The sequence below is a fragment of the Bombus fervidus genome, chromosome 4 (genome assembly GCF_041682495.2).
Source record: "Bombus fervidus isolate BK054 chromosome 4, iyBomFerv1, whole genome shotgun sequence".
Lineage (NCBI taxonomy): Eukaryota > Metazoa > Arthropoda > Insecta > Hymenoptera > Apidae > Bombus > Bombus fervidus.
This window is the reverse complement of record NC_091520.1, coordinates 3,597,914-3,622,579: the sequence shown is the minus strand read 5'-3', so window position 1 is coordinate 3,622,579 and position 24,666 is coordinate 3,597,914. Positions and strand designations below refer to the sequence as shown.

Here is a 24,666-nt window from a genome sequence, read left to right as displayed (position 1 = left end):
CTCTCCATTTGTCCAGATATTGTTTATGATATACCGAATTCTGTTCGCAAATAGATAGGTGAAATTGAAATTGAAATGAATAATAGATAGATGAAATTAGTTCAACTACTTCCATCTTCCGATACAGTTACTTCAACATAGAACTCGCTAAAACTCGAAAATCAGGTCAAATAGGGTGTACGTTCATATGAGTACTGTTTATTGTTTTCATGCGGAAAATCCACCGATGAAACCATTTCCCGATGCAGCGGGTCGCCCTGTATATTATAATCAGTGCCATATGTAATGAAGAATCAAAAATGTGATAAGTGCAGAGCAGGCTTTTTTCACATTGGCTACACCGTATGTAGCTACACCGAATCACAGCTACTTCGTTGCGCTAACAATAACAATAACATCACATGGGAACAATGTGAACAAGACACAGCAACGTGTGTTTTATTTACAATTCACGGTACGATTCTGTTCGACAATACGTAAGTACAGTGCAGTTCCTTATTTTTATGGGGTCTGTAACACTTGCGTAGTTCGAGATACTTATTCGGGTTATTTGGAATGTTTCAAAGTAATGATAGATCGTATAGAACATTTCTTGCAAAATAATAAAAATTTGGGGTGGAAATATGAAAACGTTCAATTTCTTACTTCGCTACAAATTATTAATTTTTCTGCTCAAGCTCATTTCAAGATCAACGTCGATCTCTACGTGTTTGAAATCCATTTTCTACTAGCCACAATGATGCGATGATGAAAATATGCCACTCTTAAGTATTTTTAGAACCTTTTCCTCATATATTTCTTTGTATTTGCAAAAGTAACAAAGATGTTGAACTGTCTTTCTACATACAAAATGTTGAAAAAAGTATAATTTATTGTAAGTTTGTCGATAATAGGCAAAATTCACTATAGTGCTATTAATAGTTTTTGAGAATATTTCGAAATCTATATTCGCAACAATGGTTTCCTTCATTAGGAACAATAGTTTCAGGCCAACAGTTACATGTATAAAGAAAGTTACTCAAAATGTTAATTCCTCGAGTGTCACTAGTCTGCAGCCAACAGTTGCAACTGTATCAATCACGTTTTGCTCACGTTTACTGTCTCGTTTCGTTGAACAGACTATAGCATTTTAATACACTACTTCGTGGAGGTGCGACTATATCAAAGTTAACTTACGTTCGCATGATATATTAGAATATCAAAGGCAAATTAAGCTATCATTTCATTGCATAACATTTAGTATATGCTGTTATACATGTACAAAACTTTTTTGTTATCATAACAAAGTACATGAGATTACTTTAAACTTAATGATATCTAGAGGACAGATGGAGTATTAGGTTATATATTCGAAGGAGGTTTCTTCATATAATTACAAACAAACTTCACTTACGTTAATTTCGTCTGATCCTCCAATTTTATAAAACAAGACTATATCTTGAATCACGCTCCGCCATACGTGACAAATAATGAAAATATATTTTTAGTTCAAACCAAATGTTTTTATTACGTAATGGCATACAACTAGCAGTCGCTTAAAATAAATTCGTAAGAGTAACAATCAATCCAAACTCTGTTCCTTTAACCAATCCTCCTTTACCATGTCAGCACCCTTCTCACCAATCATAATAGTCGGCGCATTGGTATTACCACTCACTTGGTTTGGCATAATCGAGGCGTCTATGACTCGAAGTCCAGCAACTCCGTAAACCCGAAGCCGAGAATCTACCACGGCTTTCACGTCCGACTTAGGTCCCATTTTGCAAGTACCTACGGGATGACGCATAATCATAGGATGAAATCTGGCCATGCACTCCCAGAAAGAATCGCTATACATAGGAATATGCTTGCAGCCAGGAAATGGCGTCGGATTCATTTCGCTCCCGTAACGTTTAAGCGAATCAGTTTTACTCAATTCGAACACAAACTTAGCTCCTTCGACCAATGTTGCCATGTCTTCTGGCTCCTTGAAATAATTCGGATAAATCAATGGATGATCGAACGGATTATTGCTTCGAAGCTTGATAACACCTCGACTTTTTGGTCTTAAAAGCGCGGGAAACGCGCTCCACGAGCCCCTACCGTTAAGCTTTCCATATACGGCGTCGTAGAATTCTCTGGTCAGTCCTTGAAGCTCCCTAAAAATTTCGCTATTGAGTCCCGATGATAAAAAATGAACTTCAATGTCTGGGAAGTCATCGGAGGCATTCGCATATTTGGAATTGATAAAACACATTCCCTCCACTGTGTCTAAGGTAGACAAAGGATTGTCTCCGGAAATGGCGTATTCTAGGATATAGCTAACATTAGCTATCTTGCTCTCTATCGACGAAATTTCCTCATTCACCAGGAACATAAAGCCTCCCACTCCTACATGATCTTGAAGATTATGGCCCACTCTTAAATCCTGAATCACTGGTATACCGTGTTCGGATAAGTGTTCTTTAGGTCCTATTCCTGACAGCATCAACAACTGCGGGCTATTGATAGTTCCTCCAGAAACGATCACTTCCTTGTTGGCACGTACGCGCAACGTCTCTCCGTTTCTAACGAACTCTACGCCGTAAGCTTTCTTCGACGACGAATCTATTAATATTTTGGTAACATAGGCTTCCATGGCGACGTGCAAATTTTTGCGCATCCTGGCAGGCCGCAAGAAGGCTTTCGCCGTGGAGCAGCGGCTGCCATCTCTGGTGGTGCCTTGAGGATTTATAAAGCCAGTGTGCCGTTCTCCATTAATATCCCTATTCTCGTAACCCATTTCTTTACCGGCTTGAATGAACGCAGCGGCCAAAGGAGTGTGCCATCGTGGTTCTTCGACAGTTAAGTACCCGCCGGTCGAATGATACGGTGTTTCGGCGTAGCTGCGATCTCGATTGTCTTCGGATTTTAGGAAATAAGGCAACACATCCTGATACGACCATCCTGGATTGCCTTGTTGTTCCCAGATGTCGTAGTCTTTTTTGGCACCGCGGACGTAAAGCATGGAGTTTAATCCGCTGCTGCCTCCAAGCAGCTTGCCACGTGGCCAGCGGCAACGACCATTCTCCATAGCTGTGGGTATAATTTACTTTAAAACACATTGAAAGAGTGGTTAATAATTGATAAACGAATATTGTTGTTGTTCGGTTATTAATTCCCCTTTCATATACCTTTGGGTTCGGCTATATATTCATTCTTCGAATTAGATTTGACACTAGATATAACTAAATGTACATATTGGTTTTATATACATATCCATAAATTTCAAGTGATATTGCGTCAACTAAATAAGTCTGCACATTTATATATTTTTTAATACAATGCAATATTAATTTTGGCAACAATACCTATGTTTTTAGTAATTGCGGAATAAAAAATTTCAGATCTGTCACTTTATAGCTTCTGGTGAGTTCGGCGACAATATACGTTAGAAATGATATGTGATATGTGACAAACTTCCTCGCTTCGTGTATTCTCACTGCCACATATTGAATTTTACAATCCTTTCTAGGCGTGATATAATTTTATCCATTTCCCTCTATTTCACCGTAAAAAATGAAGAATTAGACGTGGATAATTATGGGATGCAGTATTGTCTTTGTAATTTTGTTTTTACCGTTTTTGCAAGTCGATATAATTTGACACTATTTACCTAGACAATAACTATTATTGGGTTCCGTCGTGTATTGCCAATCGATTTTGGTTTGCAACAGAATGCTGGCAAAAGAAGGAATATCATACACAGCGCTTCCATCTCCACCTGCTTCGAGAAGGAGTACGTTCCAATCTTCCATTTCGGACAAGCGACTTGCTACCACGGCACCTGTCATCGAGTAAAGTTACAGAACACTTTAAATGAAACATATCTAAGAAATGTTAATCCAGTTTAACGTCACAAATATCTTTGACACGATAGTGCGAAACCTAATTTCAGAACAACGAGAATAAGGGGCCATTTGTCGAAATTACGAATCGAACTACGCCATAACGCAAAAGTACACTTAAAAAGTAAACGGAAAATATATTTAGACGAAGGAAATTAAAGGCTAATATTTCGGCGTTAGTATTTAGAAATAACGTACAACATTGCTAATACATTTAGTGGATTCACAGAGTTGTGAAAGGAAGTTTGACAAAAAATCGCGATTTGCGATTTGTTAAATTTTTGCGTCAATCACGCATATTAGAAGCAGCAACGCGAGCTTCACACGCAAACACACTGATAAACTTACCTTTGACACACTTTTATCAGATTTAGAACGGAACTTCTCGTGAGTAATATGAAAAAATATACCTGCAGAACCACCGCCCACGACTATGAAATCGTAAGCTGACAATAGCGATTTGGAAGGAACATTCCTCGCAGAGTAAGGAACATTCGAATATACGACGTATAGCAACACACTTATGAGCGTCGATAACATCGATTGGAGCGGTTGTGATCTCATCCCACCCAAAATGATGCGAATGACGTCCATTTTATACTTCTCCGATTTCCTTTAACAATCTGTAACATTATGATTCGATACTTTAATAAACATCTTGTTAGCGATATAAGACGAAGTGGCAGAGAATTATTACTGAATGCATATTAACAGCATTTGTTTTTTCGGGCCATGAGGGCTTCGTTCTTTCATTCTTAAAGCTACATTTCTCGAATAGGATCTAGCGAAACTAATATTTATTTTCTTATTGAATGTATTGCAACGATTTTAATTGCCAAAATCATGTTAAAATTCCGAATGTTTTTCTATATCTGCAAACGCTGCGATGCTGCACAGCCTTATATTGCACGGTATTCGCAAAATACTTCATTTAGATATATGTGACGATACCTTATCATCTTAATGTAGGCTTAAATGGAGCAACTTAACCTTAACTCACTGCTGAAAGAGGCAACTATTTTCGATATCGTGCAAGTAAATTAGAAAAAGCGACAGTTTGTAGATTGCGCTAGACTAATAAAAGGTATTATGAAATAATTTTTGATGAATAGATCGCTATATCGACTATTGTACTTTTACTTGATTTTCAATTCGTCAAAAATGTTATAAGTACTGTTCTTCTCACAAGAAAATCATTTTCTAACCATAAAAGTACAAAATTGTTAAACAACACATATGGTATTAAACATAAACTGCTTTGTTCCTTGCAAGCCAAAGTTGAACGGCGGTTATAAATATGGGAAGAAGTTGCTCAAAATGGTAAGTTTGACAAAGTATTTCGGTGTCCTCGGATTCTTTGAAGTCTTCCCATCTCCGAGTAATCACATTCGATTTTGTGTTTGCAGATGACAGGAGAATAAGAAGTTAATTGAAATTGTGGTGACACTGGCAGAAATGGTTGAGAAAAGAATAAGACGGCAATAAATTTACAGTATAGCTGTAGATACTATTTCTTAAAAAGTAGATCAGAGGTAATGAGGTGTCAAGATATTAGCGAGTATGTAGAAATTTATGCGCTACATACGTGGATTAAACACCAAACGTACGAGAGAGTTCCGATGCGACGTAATCCAAAACGACAAATGCTTCTGGCTGGCGATCCTTTATATACTAAATTCAGAGCAATTATTACGCAACATGTAAAATGACGTAATTACGTAATAGACATATCAGAATTTTTTCTCAACCTTTGAACACTTAACATAATTTTGTAAAAGTATCCCTTTATACATAGGCTTATTTCTTGGTATAAACATAACAATTTTCAAAAAATTACTTAGCAAATTACAACTAATCATTTACACTATTAAGACTCAAGTAGACTAGTAGGGCGTTAGGCAGAGTACATCCTATTCGATATAATATCAATGACTAAAGCATACTTTCAACAGCATAGATAGGATTAGCATTAATGAACATGCGAGCTCGATTCATGATCAAACTATTTTACTACTTCACCTGAATACGGAATAGATGAGCGTTTGGTCATAATTCAGCATATGATATTCGACGTATGACTTTGACAAGAGAGACAGCCATATTTGATAACACAGAGATAAAAATGTATATGAATAATTTAAGGCCTGGTCTAATGTAGTGTGATATCGGCACTGATGTCCTGAAACAATTTTCAATGAATCTATAAATATGTGCAACGTTGCACTATATTTTATCTGCCTGCTTGCACATGTAACCTAATGACCAATACATGGTGTGTTTTTAAGTTGAACACTGAAGTACGTTTCGTAAATGTGAAGAATAGTAAATCGTAGTATTTGGTTTAAGAATGGACTGATAAAATCGCATGAAATATCAATAAACAATATCTATGCTACCATTACCGGCCATCTCACAAGGACAAAATATGAATATAACCCAACCAATAACCCATGAATTTGTCTTTTGCGTATAATTACATTAAAGGGGAATAGTATCCTTGATTTCAGCTTAGGTAGCCTATATAAAAATGTGACCATTTGCGTGCTAGGTTGAGGGGTAATGAAAACCTAAGGTAATTGACATTTTCTGTGAGTATTTCGAACATAGCAACATACATCGTAATCGCCGAAGTCGGTGACGTATTTCCCTCTTTATATAAATTGAATTATAGCAGACATATGTAACAACATCGCATACGCAGTTGTGTGCAGATTTTACTATAAATTGCTCAAATATGGTTCACATTGAAATGTGCTATAATCAGAAGATAAGAGCGCTGTTTCAGTGTCTCACTATACCCCTCCGCTGCCAGTGATACGATAACCAATATTATCGCTGATGCGGAAGCGCAAATATAGACAAAGTTCACTGTAGTGGTAACAATAGTATTTAGCAAATATTTCGGAATCTATGACCGACTGAGACTTACATCTACAGAAAACAGTTGCTCAGAATCTTGCTCCCGATAACAAATTCAAAATTCAACGATATCCAAGAGTTTCTCCAGATTAACAGTTCTTTAGATTCGCCATCGCAAGACAATATTCTACGAGACAATATTTCGCAAAGACAATTCCTGGCAGGACTCATTACATTCCGTTCTGTATTTTAGCGGAAACATAGGCGTCTCGCTGCTCGCCCCAGTCTTGAGATAAGTTCTCGATTAAAACATTCTTTTTCGAAAACCAACACTTGCTTAGTCGACTGAGTGGGACAAGCTGGTGGAATCTTACTAATAAGATTAAGTGTAATTCATATCGGCAGTTAGGCAATTGAAATATCCGTTACGTTGTGTACAATCTCCATCGAATCGTTTTCAGATCCCGAGGTTCCGTTAGCATCCTCAGCCTAATCCATCAGCTAGGCCATTGTACGCATACAGCGAATCGCAATCGACGTAGGTACTAAAATTGCTTACATCTGGACATCTGATTCTGTAGCTTTACAAACCGACGTGTTTAGTTTCAAGTGCGCAGGTATAAAATTTCCATTTCCTCACTATAGTAGTTGGTAGTAGGGATACTTTCGGATTGAAAGCAATATTGTAACGAATATAAATTAATAACAGTTGTGTTACACATAGAAGCTTGGAAGTAGAGAACTCAGACATTACTAATTTTTCACGCTCTGTGCATTTCCAACTTTTTTTAATCTTATCAAAGGCTTATCGAGTATTTCGAGGTGCCAAATATCAAATACACGTGTAACTAGAACCTTAATTTAAGAACAATAGTTCGTGTTTGCATTCTGTGATAACCAGGTAATTATTTCGTGGTCGTATCATAAATAGTAAGAAGCAAGGTTAGTCAATTACTTATATATTCATCATTCGTATACTCGTGAGCTCATTCCGTAAAACAAGCGATTACACTAGCTGCATTAGGAAGGAAAGTCATTTTATGTATAATAATAGAAACTACGGAAGGAGCAGAAAATTCACAGTCCTTTGCCAGATTTTATAGAATATATAGTATATATTTCTTTCTCTGTCAAAGACAAGGAAATACACGGACGCTACCAGAGTGTCTGTACACTACGAAGACAATGTTTTTTTCTTATGTTCATGTAGACGCTCAAGGCGAATAATGCCTGGGTAGGAATTTTTTTTCCTGGTTACAGCAAAGGATATTGAATGTAAGACTGTTTCAATCCCAAGTTTGAATCCTGAAATCTCCTGACGTTAACCAAGAATTCGAAAGCAGAGGTCATCTACAGATATAAAAGAAGACCGTTAACATGTGATTGGATGTCCAGAGGTTAGTCCTGTATTGTAACAACATAGGTAACGGTTTGTTTTGAATGTTATTCGAAAGGGAGAAAGAGAGAGCTTATTAAGGAAATACTCCATTCAGACCGGGTTGCAAGCTCCAAGGAATGCTTAACAGTAGTATTATCCTCAGATTGTGGGATTGATCACTACACTGGTCGTTGATTGCTTCTTGGGAGAAATATCATCACCGCAAAATGAAGGATATTTATTTAGAATTGCTACATCTCTGAAAATCCACACTGGTAACGTCGAGAACGAGGCAGATGAAATATAATAGTAGGATGAAATGAAGTTAACGTAAGAGATCTTTGATCGTAATTATACAAAGTTGCCTTTTTACATTACTAATGTTATACTCTTTCCGTTCGCTAGTTTAGGGTGAACAAAACGAAGCGCTCTATCTTCTGCTCGGCTCTGCTTTAGCTTTACCTTATGTAGAATGTATTAGAAAGTATTTAGGGCATTTTGTCGAGTACAATCGCTTACAAAAGTATAGCGCGCGCAGGCGTAAAAGAGCGCATGTCAGTATATATGGGAGAGAAAAAAACTATCTGAAATAACTGGACGTGCCAGCCCGGACAATATTGTGAGACGGGCTCTGTTGATCGTAATATGCCATGAAAATATATTTTCAATTGAAAACCACATGATTTTATTACGTAATGGTAAAATTGTTTTTTTCTTTTATTATTTAATTTGTACTTTACAATTTGTGTAAATATAACACTTGACAAATTTTTCTGACTTATTTGTTAAATAACATGTGGATTGCTAGCCCCAGCAGGATATCATCCTCGAGTGTCGCTTAAAATGAATTTACAAAAGTAGCCCTCAATCTCAGCCCTGTTTCTTCAACCAATCCTCCTTTACCATGTCAGCACCCTTCTCACCAATCATAATAGTCGGCGCATTGGTATTACCACTCACTTGGTTTGGCATAATCGAGGCGTCTATGACTCGAAGTCCAGCAACTCCGTAAACCCGAAGCCGAGCATCTACGACGGCGTTCGCGTCCGACTTAGGTCCCATTTTGCAAGTACCCACGGGATGATATATACTCACGGGAACAAATCTGGCCATGCACTCCCAGAAAGAATCGCTATACATAGGAATATGCTTGCAGCCAGGAAATGGCGTCGGATTCATTTCGCTCCCGTAACGTTTAAGCGAATCAGTTTTACTCAATTCGAACACAAACTTAGCTCCTTCGACCAATGTCGCCATGTCTTCTGGCTCTTTGAAATAATTCGGATAAATCAATGGATGATCGAACGGATTGGTGCTTCGAAGCTTGATAACACCTCGGCTTTTTGGTCTTAAAAGCGTAGGAAACGCGCTCCACGAGCCCCTACCGTTAAGCTTTCCAAATACGACGTCGTAGAACTCTCTGGTCAGTCCTTCATGCTCCCTATACATTTCGCTATTGAATCCCGATGACAAAAAATGCAGTTGTATGTCTGGGAAGTCATCGGAGGCATTCGCGTATTTGGTATTGATAAAACTAATTCCCTCCATTCTTGCTAAGGTAGACAATGGGCTATCTGCGGACATGGCGTATTCTAGGATATAGCTAATATTACTCATCTTGCTCTCTATGGATGAAATTTCTTCATTCACCAGGAACATAAGGCCTCCCACGGCTACATGATCTTGAAGATTATGGCCCACTCTTAAATCCTGAATCACTGGTATACCGTGTTCGGATAAGTGTTCTTTAGGTCCTATTCCTGACAGCATCAACAACTGCGGGCTATTGATAGTTCCTCCAGAAACGATCACCTCCCTGTTGGCACGTACGCGCAACGTCTCTCCGTTTCTAACGAACTCTACGCCGTAAGCTTTCTTCGACGACGAATCTATTAATATTTTGGTAACATAGGCTTCCATGGCGACGTGCAAATTTTTGCGCATCCTGGCAGGCCGCAAGAAGGCTTTCGCCGTGGAGCAGCGGCTGCCATCTCTGGTGGTGCCTTGAGGATTTATAAAGCCAGTGTGCCGTTCTCCATTAATATCCCTATTCTCGTAACCCATTTCTTTACCGGCTTGAATGAACGCAGCGGCCAAAGGAGTGTGCCATCGTGGTTCTTCGACAGTTAAGTACCCGCCGGTCGAATGATACGGTGTTTCGGCGTAGCTGCGATCTCGATTATCTTCGGATTTTAGGAAATAAGGCAACACATCCTGATACGACCATCCTGAATTGCCTTGTTGTTCCCAGATGTCGTAGTCTTTTTTGGCTCCACGGACGTACAGCATGCCGTTTATTCCGCTGCTGCCTCCAAGCAGCTTGCCACGTGGCCAGCGGCAACGACCATTCTCCATAGCTGTGGGTATAATTTACGTTAATGCACATTGAAAGCGTGGTGAATAATTCATAGACGAATATTGTTGTTGTTCGGTTATCAATTCTCCTTTCATATACCTTTGGGTTCGGCTATACATTCATTCTTCGATTTAGATTTGACATTAGGTATAACTAATTATACATATGCGTTTTATATATGTCGGAGTTGAGTTGTTTGAGCTTGGATTATGGGCGTGTAAAGAATCTTCGCCTTAGGTTGTTCATTGTTGTTTCACAATTAAGATAACGTTTATTAACACGGATACAGATGAAATAAGATCGACCAGTGACCGCGGTAACTAGACGCTAGTGGCAATGACCTTAGGTTCGATATAGCGAATCCACGGTCCACGGGCTCACTCTTTATTAAACTCAGAATAGAATTTCTATGCACAAAAGTATCGCTCGCTATGACGCTCTTTATATTGCTCTCTAGACGATGTGTCACTCACCAAAGAGATCACAAGAACAATTGACTGATGGAAACTTTCCTCTCCTTACGATTGCGTTAGCTTTGTTTAACGTTGGCCCGGGATACCAACAAAACTGCTGCCGATACTGGGCAGACCCGCGCAACTGCGACATTGCTCTTGCCCGGGGTTTGATTGTTAAAACAACAATCAAACAATGTGTCTCATAATATTGGTACTTTTCTGTTAGGTGGAACGTTCATCCCGTGACCGCGGCTACGCTCTCCGACCGGTTGTCACCTCGAGCCTAAGCTCATTGTCTCAAGTTTCGAATGACTGTGTCTTGGTTATTTTGTGAATGCTATTGAGGCTTTTCCAAGCATTTCCAACGGGTGACCCCGTTGTCCTTTCATCTCCGACATATACATATCAATAAATTTCATGTGATATAACTTCAAATAAGTAAGTCTGCACATTTATATATTTTTTAATACAATGCAATATTAATTTTGGCAACAATACTTATGTTTTTAGTAATTGTGGAATAATAAATTTCAGATCTGTCACTTTATAGCTTCTGGTGAGTTCGGCGACAATATACGTTAGAAATGATATGTGATATGTGAAAAACTTCCTCGCTCCGTGTATTCTCACTGCCACATATTGAATTTTACAATCCTTTCTAAGCGTGATATAATTAGATCCATTTCCCTCTATTTCACCGTAAAAAAATGGTGCGTTACATGTGCATGATTAGGGGATGCAGTATTATCTTTGTTATTATGTATTTACAGTTTTTATAAGTAGATATAATTCGATACTATTTACCTAGACAATAACTATTATTGGGTTCCGTCGTGTATTGCCAATCGATTTTGGTGAGCTGCACATTGTCCGAAAGAGAAGGAATATCATACAAAGCGCTTCCATCTCCACCTGCTTCGAGAAGGAGTACGTTCCAATCTTCCATTTCGGACAGGCGACTTGCTACCACGGCACCTGTCATCGAGTAAAGTTAGAGAACACTTTAAATGAAACATATCTAAGAAATGTTAATCCAGTTTAACGTCACAAATATCTTTGACACGATAGTGCGTAACCTAATTTCAGAACAACGAGAATTCGGGGCCATTTGTCGAAATTACGAATCGAACTACGCCATAACGCAAAAGTACACTTAAAAAGTAAACGGAAAATATATTTAGACGAAGGAAATTAAAGGCTAATATTTCGGCGTTAGTATTTAGAAATAACGTACAACATTGCTAATACATCTAGTGGATTCACAGAGTTGTGAAAGGAAATTTGACAAAAAATCGCGATTTGCGATTTGCGTCAATCACGCATATTAGAAGCAGCAACGCGAGCTTCACACGCAAACACACTGATAAACTTACCTTTGACACACTTTTATCAGATTTAGAACGGAAGTTCTCGTGGATAGTATGAAAAACAATACCTGCAGAACCACCGCCCACGACTATGAAATCGTAAGCTGGCAATAGCGATTTGGAAGGAACATTGGTCGAAGAGTAAGGAACATTCGAATATATGACGTGTAGCAACACGCTTATGAGCATCGATAACATCGATTGGAGCGGTTGTGATCTCATCGCCCCGAAAATGATGCGGTCGACATCCATTTTACACTTTTCCCACTTCCTTTATCAATCTGTAACATCAAGATTCGATACTTTAATAAACATCTTGTTAGCGATATAAGACGAAGTGGCAGAGAATTATTACTGAATGCATATTAACAGCATTTGTTTTTTTGGGCCATGAGGGCTTCGTTCTTTCATTCTTAAAGCTACATTTCTCGAATAGGATCTAGCGAAACTAATATTTATTTTCTTATTGAATGTATTGCAACGATTTTAATTGCCAAAATCATGTTAAAATTCTGAACAATGTTTTTCTATATCTGCAAACGCTGCGATGCTGCACAGCCTTATATTGCACGGTATTCGCAAAATACTTCACTTAGATATATGTGACGATACCTTATCATCTTAATGTAGGCTTAAATGGAGCAACTTAACCTTAACTCACTGCTGAAAGAGGCAACTATTTTCGATATCGTGCAAGTAAATTAGAAAAAGCGACAGTTTGTAGATTGTGCTAGACTAATAAAAGGTATTATGAAATAATTTTTGATGAATAGATCGCTATATCGACTATTGTACTTTTACTTGATTTTCAATTTGTCAAAAATGTTATAAATACTGTTCTTCTCACAAGAAAATCATTTTCTAACCATAAAAGTACAAAATTGTTAAACAACACATATGGTATTAAACATGAACTGCTTTGTCCCTTGCAAGCCAAAGTTGAACGGCGGTTATAAATATGGGAAGAAGTTGCTCAAAATGGTAAGTTTGACAAAGTATTTCGGTGTCCTCGGATTCTTTGAAGTCTTCCCATCTCCGAGTAATCACATTCTTTTTTGTGTGTGCAGATGACAGGAGAATAAGAAGTTAATTGAAATTGTGCTGACACTGGCAGAAATGGTTGAGAAAATAATAAGACGGCAATAAATTTACAGTATAGATGTAGATACTATTTCTTAAAAAGTAGATCAGAGGTAATGAGATGTCAAAATATTAGCGAGTATGCAGAAATTTATGGGATACATACGTGGATTAAACACCTAACGTACGAGAGAGTTCCGATGCGACGTTATCCAAAACGACGAATGCTTCTGGCTGGCGATCCTTTATATACTAAATTCAGAGCAATTATTACGCAACGTGTAAAATGACGTAATTACGTAATAGACACATCAGAATTTTTTCTCAAGGTGTGAACACTTAACATAATTTTATAAAAGTGTCTCTTTATACATAGACTTATTTCTTGGTATAAACAGAACAATTTTCCAATAATTACTTAGCGAATTACAACTAATCATTTTCACAATTAAGACTCAAGTAGACTTGTAGCGCGGTGGGAAGAGTACATCCTAGTAGTAAGAGTACATGCATCCGTTTCGTAAATGTGAAGAATAGTAAATCGTAGTATTTGGTTTAATAATTGACTGATAAAATCGCATGAAATATCAATTTACAATATCTATGCTAGCGTTACCGGCCATCTCACAAAGACAAGATATGAATATAACCCAACCAATAATCCATGAATTGGTCTTTTTGCGTATAATTACATTAAAGGGGAATAGTATCCTTGATTTCAGCTTAGGTAGTCTATATAAAAATGTGACCATTTGCATGCTAGGTTGAGAGGTAATGGAAACCTAAGGTAATTGACATTTTCTGTGAGTATCTCGAACATAGCAACATACATCGGAATCGCCGAAGTCGGTGACGTATTTCTCTCTTTATATAAATTGAATTATAGCAGACATTTGTAACAGCATCGCATACGCAGTTGTGTGCAGATTTTACTATAAATTGCTCAAATATGGTTCACATTGAAATGTGCTATAATCAGAAGGTAAGAGCGCTGTTTCGGTGTCTCACTACTCCACTCCACTGCCAGTGATACGATAACCAATATTATCGCTGATGCGGAAGCGCAAATATAGACAAAGTTCACTGTAGTGGTAACAATAGTTTTTAGCAAATATTCTGGAATCGATGAGCGACTGAAACTTACATGTACAGAAAACAGTTGCTCAGGGTCTTGCTCCCGATAACAAATTCAAAATTCAACGATATCCAAGAGTTTCTCCAGACTAACAGTTCTTCAGATTCGCCATCGCAAAACAATATTCTACGAGACAATATTTCGCAAAGCCAATTCCTGGCAGGACTCATTACATTCCGTTCTGTATTTTAGCGGAAACAAAGGCGTCTCGCTGCTCGCCCCAGTCTTGAGATAAGTTCTCGATTAAAACATTCTTTTTCGAAAACCAACACTTGCTTAGTCGACTGAGTGGGACAAGCTGGTGGAATCTTACTAATAAGGTTAAATGTAACTCCTATCGGCAGTTAAGCAATTGAAATATCCGTTACGTTGTGTACAATCTTCATCGAATCGTTTTCATATCCCGAGGTTCCGTTAGCATCCTCAGCCTAACCGATAAGCTAGGCCCTTGTACGCATACAGGGTATCGCAATCGACGTAAATACTAAAATTGCTTACACGTAGACATCTGATTCTGTAACTTTACAAACCGATGTGTTTAGTTTCAAGTGGGCAGGCATAAAATTTCCATTTCCTCTGTGTAGTAGTTGGTAGTAGGGATTCTTTCGTATTTAAAACAATATTATAACGAACATACATTAATAATATTTGTGTTATACATAGCAGCGTGGAAATAAAGATCTCAGACATTGCTAATTTTTCACACTCTGTGCATTTCGAACTTTTTTTAATCTTATCAAAGACTTATCGAGTATTTCGAGGTGCCAAATATCAAGTACACGTGTAACTAGAACCATAATTGAAGAACAATAGTTCGTATTTGCATTCTGTGATAACCAGGTAATTATTTCGTGGTCGTAACATAAACAGTAAGAAGCAAGGTTAGTCAATTACTTATATATTCATCATTCGTATATTCGTGAGCTCATTCCGTAAAACAAGCAATTACACTAGCTGCATTAGGAAGGAAAGTCGTTTTATGTATAATAATAGAAACTACGGAAGGAGCAGAAAATTCACAGTCCTTTACCAGATTTTATAGAATATGTAGTATATATTTCTTTCTCTGTCAAAGAGAATGAAATGCACGGACGCTACCAGAGTGTCTGTGCACTACGAAGACAATGTTTTTTTCTTATGTTCATGTAGACGCTCAAGGCGAATAATGCCTGGGTAGGGATTTTTTTCCTGGTTATAGTAAAGTGTGTTGTTTGTACGACAGGGGCCCAGTGTTGAACCCTGAAATCTCCTAATGTTATCCAAGGATACAAACGCAGGGGCAGCTACAGATGTAAAGGTGACAATTAACATGTGATTGGATGCCCAGTGGTTAGACTTCGAAACATAATAGGTAAAGGTTGGTTTTGAATGTCATTCGAAAGGGAGAAATAGAGACCTTATTAAGAGGATACTACAGTCAGACCGGGTTGCAAGCTCCAAAGAACGCTTGGCAGTAGAATTAGCCAAAAATTGTCAGATTGGTGACCTAAATGGTCGTTGATTGCTTCTCGGCGGAAATACCATCACAACTAAATAAAGGGTATTCATTCAGAGTTGCTACATTTCTAAACATCCACATTGGAAACGTCGAGCTACATTAATAATCTATTCGAACTAGGATTCTTCATATGATTGCGATCGAGCATCACTTAACACAAGCTTCCATGATCGTTCAATTTTACTTAATACGACCATATTCTGATTTGTGGTTCGCTGTACCAGAAACACAATAAAAATCTTTTTCAGCTAGAGACAGTAGCATTCTATTTTGTAATAATATTATTGAGCTGTCATCTTCCTATAGTCAATTTACTACTGCTCACCTACATCCCGTTCTTTCAACCACTTCTGTTTTACCATATCGGAATCCTTCTCTGTGATCATAATAGTCGGCGCATTGGTATCACCACTGATTAAATTTGGCGTAATCAAACTATCTCTAACTCGAAGTCCAGTAACTCCGTAAACTCGTGGCCAAGGATCTACCACGGCTTTTGAATCCGACTTAGGTCCCACCTTGCAAGTACCCACGGGATGAAATATAGTCGCAGGATAAAATCTGATCATGCATTCCCAGTGAAGATCGCTATACATAAGAACATGCTTGCAGCCTGGGAATGGTTTCGGATTCATTTCGCTTCCGTAACGTTTAAACGAATCAGTTTTACTCAACTCGAACACAAACTTTACTCCTTCGACCAATGTTGCCATGTCTTCTGGCTCCTGGAAATAATTTGGATAAATCAACGGATAATCGAAAGGATTGTTTCTTCGAAGGTTGATATCACCTCAGCTTGTAGGTCTTAAAAGCGTAGGATACGCGCTCCACACGTCCTTATCCTGAAGCTCTCCATACACGGCGTCGTAGCATTCTCTGATCAATCCAAGAATCTCTCTAATGATTTCGTCCTTCCATCCCGATGAATTATAATGCAGTTGTATGTCTGGAAAATCTTCGGAGGAATTCGCTTATTTGGTATTGATAAAAACTATTCCGTCGATATTGCCTAAGTTGGTCCAAGGACCGTTTCCGAGTGTGACGTATTCTAGTACGTTGTTAATATTATACAACCTACTCTGTACCAGTGCAATTTCTTCATTCACCAAGAACGTAAGGCCACCCGTACTTATATGGTCTTGAAGATTATGGCCCACTCTTAAATCCTGAATCACTGGTATATCGTGATCCATTAAGTGTTCTTTAGGTCCTATTCCCGACAACATCAACAACTGGGGACTATTGATGGCTCCTCTGGAAACGATCACCTCCTTCTTGGCACTAACGCGTAATGTCTCTCCGTCTCGAACAAATTCTACGACATAAGCCTTCTTCGACGACGGTTCTACTAAAATTTTGGTAACATGCGCATTCATAGCGACCTGTAAATTCTTGCGTGTCCTGGCTGGCCGCAGGAAGGCCTTTGCCGTGGAGCATCGGTTTCCATGTCTGACGGTAGCCTGAGGGTTCATGAAACCAGTGTGTCGTTCTCCGTTAATGTCTCCCTTCTCGTAACCCATTTCTTGACCTGCTTGAATGAACGCAGCGGCCAGAGGAGTGTGCCATCGTGGTTCTTCGACGGTTAAGTACCCGCCGGTCGAATGATACGGTGTTTTGGCGTGGCTGTGATTTCGATTGTCTTCGGATTTCTGGAAATAAGGCAGGACATCCTCGTAGGACCACCCTGGATTGCCTTGTTATTCCCAGATGTCGTAGTTTTTTTGGCACCACGAACGTATAGCGTAGTATTTACCATGCTGGTGCCTCCGAGCACTTTACCACGTGACCAGAGGCAACGACCGTCTTCCATCGTTGTGGGTATAATTTACCGTAAAGTACACAGAACGCATTACGAATAATTTGTAGCGGTATATTGATTTGGGTTGGTTATTGATTCTCATTTACATCTGTTTGCATTCGGCAATACATTTTTCGATTTATCTTAAGAAAGATCCACTTAATGTTCCTAAATATTCTATCTGTATGAACTCAGTGTAATCCACGCGTAAAAGAAATAAATCTACACATTTATATTCCATCCAAATGGAATATACGAATAAATGGAATATACGACGTATAGCAACACGCTTGTGTGCATCGATAACATCGATTGGATCGATTGTGATCTCATCGCCCGAAAATGATGCGAATGACATCGATTTTATACTTCTCCGATTTCCTGTATCAATCTGTAACATTAAGCTATGATAGCTTGTTAAACGACTCATTCGCAAGATAAGACAACGTGACAGAGAATTATTACTAAATGCATATTAACATCATTTGTTTTTTCGGGCACTGAGGGCTTGGTTCTTTCATTCTTAAAGCTACATTTCTCGAATAGAATCTAGCGAAACTAATATTTATTTTTTTAATGAATGTATCGCAACGATTTTAATTGCCAAAAACATATTAACATTCTGAGCAATGTTTTCCTATACCTGCAACCGCTGTGATGCTTCACAGCCTTATTATTTAACTATATTCGCAAAATACTCCATTTAGATTTATGTGACGATACCTTATCACCTTAATGTAGGCTTAAATGGAACAACTTAACCTTAACTCACTGATGAAAGGGGCAACTATTTTCGATATCGTGCAAGTAAATTAGAAAAAGCGACAGTTTGTAGATTGTGCTAGACTAATAGAAGGTATTATGAAATAATTTTTGACAAATACATCGCTATATCGACTGTTGTACATTTACTTGATTTTCAATGCGTCAAAAATGTTATGAATACTGTTCTTCTCACAAGAAAATCATTTTCTAACCATAAAAGTACAAAATTGTTAAACAACACATATGGTATTAAACATGAACTGCTTTGTCCCTTGCAAGCCAAAGTTGAACGGCGGTTATAAATATGGGTAGAAGTTGCTCGAAATGGTAAGTTTGACGAAGTATTTCGATGTCCTCGGATTCTTTGAAATCTTCCCATCTCCGTGTAATCACATCCTTTTTTGTGTATGCAGATAACAGGAGAATAAGAAGTTAATTGAAATTGTGGTGACACTGACAGTAATGGTTGAGAAAAGAATAAAACGGCAATAAATTTACAGTATAAATGTAGATACTATTTCTTAAAAAGTAGATCAGAGGTAATGAGATGTCAAAATATTAGCGAGTATGCAGAAATTTATGGGATACATACGTGGATTAAACACCAAACGTACGAGAGAGTTCCGATGCGACGTTATCCAAAACGACGAATGCTTCTGGCTGACGACCCCTTATATACTAAATTCTGGGCAATTATTGCGCAACATGTAAAATAACGTAATTACGTAATAGACACATCAGAATTTTTTCTCAAGGTTTGAACACTTAACATAATTTTGTAAAAGTGTCTCTTTATACATAGACTTATTTCTTGGTATAAACAGAACAATTTTCAAAAAATTACTTGGCAAATTACAACTAATCATTTTCACTATTAAGACACAAGTAAACTAGTAGGGCATTGGGCAGAGTACATCCTATTCGATATAATATCGATGACTAAAGCATACTTTCAACAGTACAGATAGGAATAAAAATTATGAACGAGCGAGTTCGATTAGTGATCAAACTATTTTACCATTTCATCCGAATATTTAATAGATGGGCGTGTTTGGACATAGTTCAGCATATGTCATTTTGCATATGACAGTCAGGAGAGAGATAGCCACTTTTGATAACGTGGAGACAAAAATGTATATAAATTATATAAGTACTTTGCTATTGTCACGTAATTTTTAAAGTGAAAGCACAAGATTCCATATGAAATCAAGTTTATATTTCACAGTTAGGTTTTTTGTTACAAGAAGATCGGAAGAAGAACTGTTCGGACCTGGCTCGTACCATCAAGGAAGAAAGCTCGGTGTGGGTGTGCCCGTTTGACCTCGGAACGTGGATTCGTCGTCCGCACTTTTCGGTAGAAAAGTGAGTAAAATTGTTTTTTTCTTTTATTATTTAATTTGTACTTTACAATTTGTGCAAATGTGACATTTGATAAATTTTTCTGACTTATTTGTTAAATAATATGTGGATTGCTAGCCCCAGCAGGATATCATCCTCGAGTGTCGCTTAAAATAAATTTACAAAAGTAGCCCTCTATCTCATCACTGTTACTTCAACCAATCCTCCTTTACCATGTCAGCACCTTTCTCACCAATCATAATAGTCGGAGCATTGGTATTACCACTCACGTGGTTTGGCATAATCGAAGCGTCTATGACTCGAAGTCCAGCAACTCCGTGAACTCGAAGCCGAGCATCTACGACGGCGTTCGCATCCGACTTAGGTCCCATTTTGCAAGTACCCACGGGATGATATATAGTCGCGGGAAGAAATCTGGCCATGCACTCCCAGAAAGAATCGCTATACATAGGGATGTGCTTGCAGCCAGGAAATGGCGTCGGATTCATTTCGCTCCCGTAACGTTTAAACGAATCAGTTTTACTCAATTCGAACACAAACTTAGCTCCTTCGACCAATGTCGCCATGTCTTCTGGCTCCTTGAAATAATTCGGATAAATCAATGGATGATCGAACGGATTGTTGCTTCGAAGCTTGATAACACCTCGGCTTTTTGGCCTTAAGAGCGTAGGAAGCGCGCTCCACGAGCCCCTACCGTTAAGCTTTCCAAATACGGCGTCGTAGAACTCCCTGGTCAGTCCTTCATGCTCCCTAAAAATTTCGCTATTGAATCCCGACGATAAAAAATGCAGTTGTATGTCTGGGAAGTCATCGGAGGCATTCGCGTATTTGGTATTGATAAAACTAAGTCCCTCCAATGTTCCTAAGGTAGACAATGGGCTATCTGCGGACATGGCGTATTCTAGGATATAGCTAATATTACTCATCTTGCTCTCTATGGAGGAAATTTCTTCATTCACCAGGAACATAAGGCCTCCCACTGCCACATGATCTTGAAGATTATGGCCCACTCTTAAATCCTGAATCACTGGTATACTGTGTTCGGATAAGTGTTCTTTAGGTCCTATTCCAGACAGCATTAACAACTGCGGGCTATTGATAGTTCCTCCAGAAACGATCACCTCCTTGTTGGCACGTACGCGCAACGTCTCCCCGTTCCTAACGAACTCTACGCCGTAAGCTTTCTTCGACGACGAATCTATTAATATTTTGGTAACATACGCTTCCATGGCGACGTGTAAATTTTTGCGCCTCCTGGCTGGCCGCAAGAAGGCTTTCGCCGTGGAGCAGCGGCTGCCATCTCTGGTGGTGCCTTGAGGAATCATAAAGCCAGTGTGCCGTTCTCCATTAAAATCCCTATTCTCGTAACCCATTTCTTTCCCGGCTTGAATGAACGCATCGGCCAGAGGAGTGCGCCATCGTGGTTGCTCGACGGTTAAGTACCCGCCTGTCGAATGATACGGTGTTTCGGCGTAGCTGCGATCTCGATTGTCTTCGGATTTTAGGAAATAAGGCAACACATCCTGATACGACCATCCTGGATTGCCTTGTTGTTCCCAGATGTCGTAGTCTTTTTTAGCACCGCGGACGTAAAGCATGGAGTTTAATCCGCTGCTGCCTCCAAGCAGCTTGCCACGTGGCCAGCGGCAACGACCATTCTCCATAGCTGTGGGTATAATTTACGTTAAAGCACATTAAAAGCGTGGTGAATAATTGATAGACGAATATTGTTGTTGTTCGGTTATCAATTCTCCTTTCATATACCTTTGGTTTCGGCTATACTTCATTCTTCGATTTAGATTTGACATTTGGTATGCCTTTATCTACATATTGCTTCTATATACATATCATTAAAATTCAAGTGGTATTGCATCGAATAAATAAGTCTGCACATTTATATAATTTTTAATACAATGCAATATTAATTTTGGCAACAATACTTATGTTTTTAGTAATTGTGGAATAATAAATTGCAGATCTGTCACTTTATAGCGTCTGGTGAGTTCGGCGACAATATACGTTAGAAATGATATGTGATATGTGAAAAACTTCCTCGCTCCGTGTATTCTCACTGCCACATATTGAATTTTACAATCCTTTCTAAGCGTGATATAATTAGATCCATTTCCCTCTATTTCACCGTAAAAAATGGTGCGTTACATGTGCATGATTAGGGGATGCAGTATTATCTTTGTTATTATGTATTTACCGTTTTTATAAGTAGATATAATTCGATACTATTTACCTAGACAATAACTATTATTGGATTCCGTCGTGTATTGCCAATCGATTTTGGTGAGCTGCAGAAGGCCCGCAAGAGAAGGAATATCATACACAGCGCTTCCATCTCCACCTGCTTCGAGAAGGAGTACGTTCCAATCTTCCATTTCAGACAAGCGACTTGCTACCACGGCACCTGTCATCGAGTAAAGTTACAGAACACTTTAAATGAAACATATCTAAGAAATGTTAATCCAGTTTAACGTCACAAATATCTTTGGCACGATAGTGCGTAACCTAATTTCAGAACAACGAGAATAAGGGGCCATTTGTCGAAATTACGAATCGAACTACGCCATAACGCAAAAGTACACTTAAAAAGTAAACGAAAAATATATTTAGACGAAGGAAATTAAAGGCTAATATTTCGGCGTTAGTATTTAGAAATAACGTACAACATTGCTAATACATTTAGTGGATTCACAGAGTTGTGAAAGGAAATTTGACAAAAAATCGCGATTTGCGATTTGTTAAATTTTTGCGTCAATCACGCATATTAGAAGCAGCAACGCGAGCTTCACACGCAAACACACTGACAAACTTATCTTTGACACACTTTTATTAGATTTAGAACGGAACTTTTCATGGGTAATATGAAAAACAATACCTGCAGAACCACCGCCCACGACTACGAAATCGTAAGCTGGCAATAGCGATTTGGAAGGAACATTCCTCGAAGAGTAAGGAACATTCGAATATATGACGTATAGCAACACACTTATGAGCGTCGATAACATCGATTGGAGCGGTTGCGATCTCATCCCCCCAACAATGATTCGAATGACGTCCATTTTATACTTCTCCGATTTCCTTTAACAATCTGTAACATCAAGATTCGATACTTTAATAAACATCTTGTTAGCGATATAAGACGAAGTGGCAGAGAATTATTACTGAATGCATATTAACAGCATTTGTTTTCTCGGGCCATGAGGGCTTCGTTCTTTCATTCTTAAAGCTACATTGCTCGAATAGGATCTAGCAAAACTAATATTTATTTTCTTATTGAATGTATTGCAACGATTTTAATTGCCAAAATCATGTTAAAATTCTGAACAATGTTTTTCTATATCTGCAAACGCTGCGATGCTGCACAGCCTTATATTGCACGGTATTCGCCAAACACTTCATCTAAATTTATGTGACGATATCTTATCATCTTTATGTAGGCTTAAATGGAGCAACTTAACCTTAACTCACTGATGAAAGAGGCAACTATTTTCGATATCATGCAAGTAAATTAGAAAAAGCGACAGTTTGTAGATTGTGCTAGACTAATAAAAGGTATTATGAAATAATTTTTGATGAATAGATCGCTATATCGACTGTCGTACTTTTACTTGATTTTCAATGCGTCAAAAATGTTATTAATACTGTTCTTCTCACAAGAAAATCATTTTCTAACCATAATAGTACAAAATTGTTAAACAACACATATGGTATTAAACATGAACTGCTTTGTCCCTTGCAAGCCAAAGTTGAACGGCGGTTATAAATATGGGAAGAAGTTGCTCAAAATGGTAAGTTTGACAAAGTATTTCGGTGTCCTCGGATTCTTTGAAGTCTTCCCATCTCCGAGTAATCACATTCTTTTTTGTGTGTGCAGATGACAGGAGAATAAGAAGTTAATTGAAATTGTGGTGACATTGACAGTAATGGTTGAGAAAAGAATAAAACGGCAATAAATTTACAGTATAAATGTAGATACTATTTCTTAAAAAGTAGATCAGAGGTAATGAGATGTCAAAATATTAGCGAGTATGCAGAAATTTATGGGATACATACGTGGATTAAACACCAAACGTACGAGAGAGTTCCGATGCGACGTTATCCAAAACGATGAATGCTTCTGGCTGACGACCCCTTATTTACTAAATTCGGAGCAATTATTACGCAACCCATAAGATGCCGTAATTACGTAATAGACACATCAGAATTTTTTCTCAAGGTTCGAACACTTAACATAATTTTATGAAATGTCCCTTTATACATAGACTTATTTCTTGGTATAAACAGAACAATTTTCCAAAAATTACTTAGCGAAGTACAACTAATCATTTTCACAATTAAGACTCAGGTGGACTTGTAGCGCGGTGGGAAGAGTACATCCTATTCGATATAATATCGATGACTAAAACATACTTTCAACAGTATAGATAGGATTATCATTAACGAAAATGCGAGTTCGATTCATGATCAAACTACTTTACTATTTCCCCTGAATACGGAATACATGGGCGTGTTTGGACATAATTCTGCATATGATATTCGACGTATGACATTGACAAGGGGGACAGCCATATTTGATAACACAGAGATAAAAATGTATATGAATAATATAAGGCCTGGTCTAATGTAGTGTGATATAGGCACTGATGTCCTGAAACAATTTACAATGAATCTATAAATATGTGCAACGTTGCACTATATTCTATCTGCCTGTTTGCACATGTAACCTAATGACCAATAC

The 24,666-nt window shown here is 38.2% G+C and overlaps 3 protein-coding genes and 1 pseudogene across 3 annotated transcripts; all 4 read right to left on the bottom strand.

Moving 5' to 3' along the window:
* Window positions 1–1,270: 1,270 nt before the first annotated feature.
* Window positions 1,271–5,538, bottom strand: LOC139986801 (glucose dehydrogenase [FAD, quinone]-like). Its single transcript, XM_072002425.1, has 4 exons — window positions 5,452–5,538; window positions 4,277–4,489; window positions 3,635–3,805; window positions 1,271–3,054 (listed from the first exon to the last, which is right to left on the bottom strand). The coding sequence occupies exons 2-4, from the start codon at window positions 4,458–4,460 to the stop codon at window positions 1,562–1,564; spliced, it is 1,848 nt and encodes a 615-aa protein (XP_071858526.1). The 5' UTR covers window positions 4,461–4,489; window positions 5,452–5,538; the 3' UTR covers window positions 1,271–1,561.
* A 3,269-nt stretch (window positions 5,539–8,807) lies between these two features.
* Window positions 8,808–19,216, bottom strand: LOC139986805 (glucose dehydrogenase [FAD, quinone]-like). The gene is made up of 4 exons (XM_072002428.1): window positions 19,150–19,216; window positions 12,350–12,562; window positions 11,719–11,889; window positions 8,808–10,460 (listed from the first exon to the last, which is right to left on the bottom strand). The coding sequence occupies exons 2-4, from the start codon at window positions 12,531–12,533 to the stop codon at window positions 8,974–8,976; spliced, it is 1,842 nt and encodes a 613-aa protein (XP_071858529.1). The 5' UTR covers window positions 12,534–12,562; window positions 19,150–19,216; the 3' UTR covers window positions 8,808–8,973.
* On the bottom strand, window positions 16,309–17,845 carry LOC139986568 (glucose dehydrogenase [FAD, quinone]-like; annotated as a pseudogene).
* Window positions 19,217–19,970: 754 nt separating the features above from the next.
* Window positions 19,971–24,023, bottom strand: LOC139986810 (glucose dehydrogenase [FAD, quinone]-like). The gene is made up of 4 exons (XM_072002435.1): window positions 23,982–24,023; window positions 22,804–23,016; window positions 22,162–22,332; window positions 19,971–21,582 (listed from the first exon to the last, which is right to left on the bottom strand). Exons 2-4 carry the CDS (start codon window positions 22,985–22,987, stop codon window positions 20,105–20,107), a joined length of 1,833 nt encoding a protein of 610 aa, XP_071858536.1. The 5' UTR covers window positions 22,988–23,016; window positions 23,982–24,023; the 3' UTR covers window positions 19,971–20,104.
* Between the last annotated feature and the right edge of the window lie 643 nt (window positions 24,024–24,666).

Bases quoted from the DNA above. Each gene is read 5' to 3' on its own strand.
- LOC139986801 (XM_072002425.1), bottom strand. From the start codon at position 4,460: ATGGACGTCATTCGCATCATTTTGGGTGGGATGAGATCACAACCGCTC. The intron at 3,806-4,276 runs GTATATTTTTTC...ACTCGATGACAG, and splicing joins CGTGGGCGGTGGTTCTGCAG to GTGCCGTGGTAGCAAGTCGC. The intron at 3,055-3,634 runs GTAAATAGTGTC...TTATACCCACAG, and splicing joins CAATAATAGTTATTGTCTAG to CTATGGAGAATGGTCGTTGC.
- LOC139986805 (XM_072002428.1), bottom strand. From the start codon at position 12,533: ATGGATGTCGACCGCATCATTTTCGGGGCGATGAGATCACAACCGCTC. The intron at 11,890-12,349 runs GTATTGTTTTTC...ACTCGATGACAG, and splicing joins CGTGGGCGGTGGTTCTGCAG to GTGCCGTGGTAGCAAGTCGC. The intron at 10,461-11,718 runs GTAAATAGTATC...TTATACCCACAG, and splicing joins CAATAATAGTTATTGTCTAG to CTATGGAGAATGGTCGTTGC.
- LOC139986810 (XM_072002435.1), bottom strand. From the start codon at position 22,987: ATGGACGTCATTCGAATCATTGTTGGGGGGATGAGATCGCAACCGCTC. The intron at 22,333-22,803 runs GTATTGTTTTTC...ACTCGATGACAG, and splicing joins CGTGGGCGGTGGTTCTGCAG to GTGCCGTGGTAGCAAGTCGC. The intron at 21,583-22,161 runs GTAAATAGTATC...TTATACCCACAG, and splicing joins CAATAATAGTTATTGTCTAG to CTATGGAGAATGGTCGTTGC.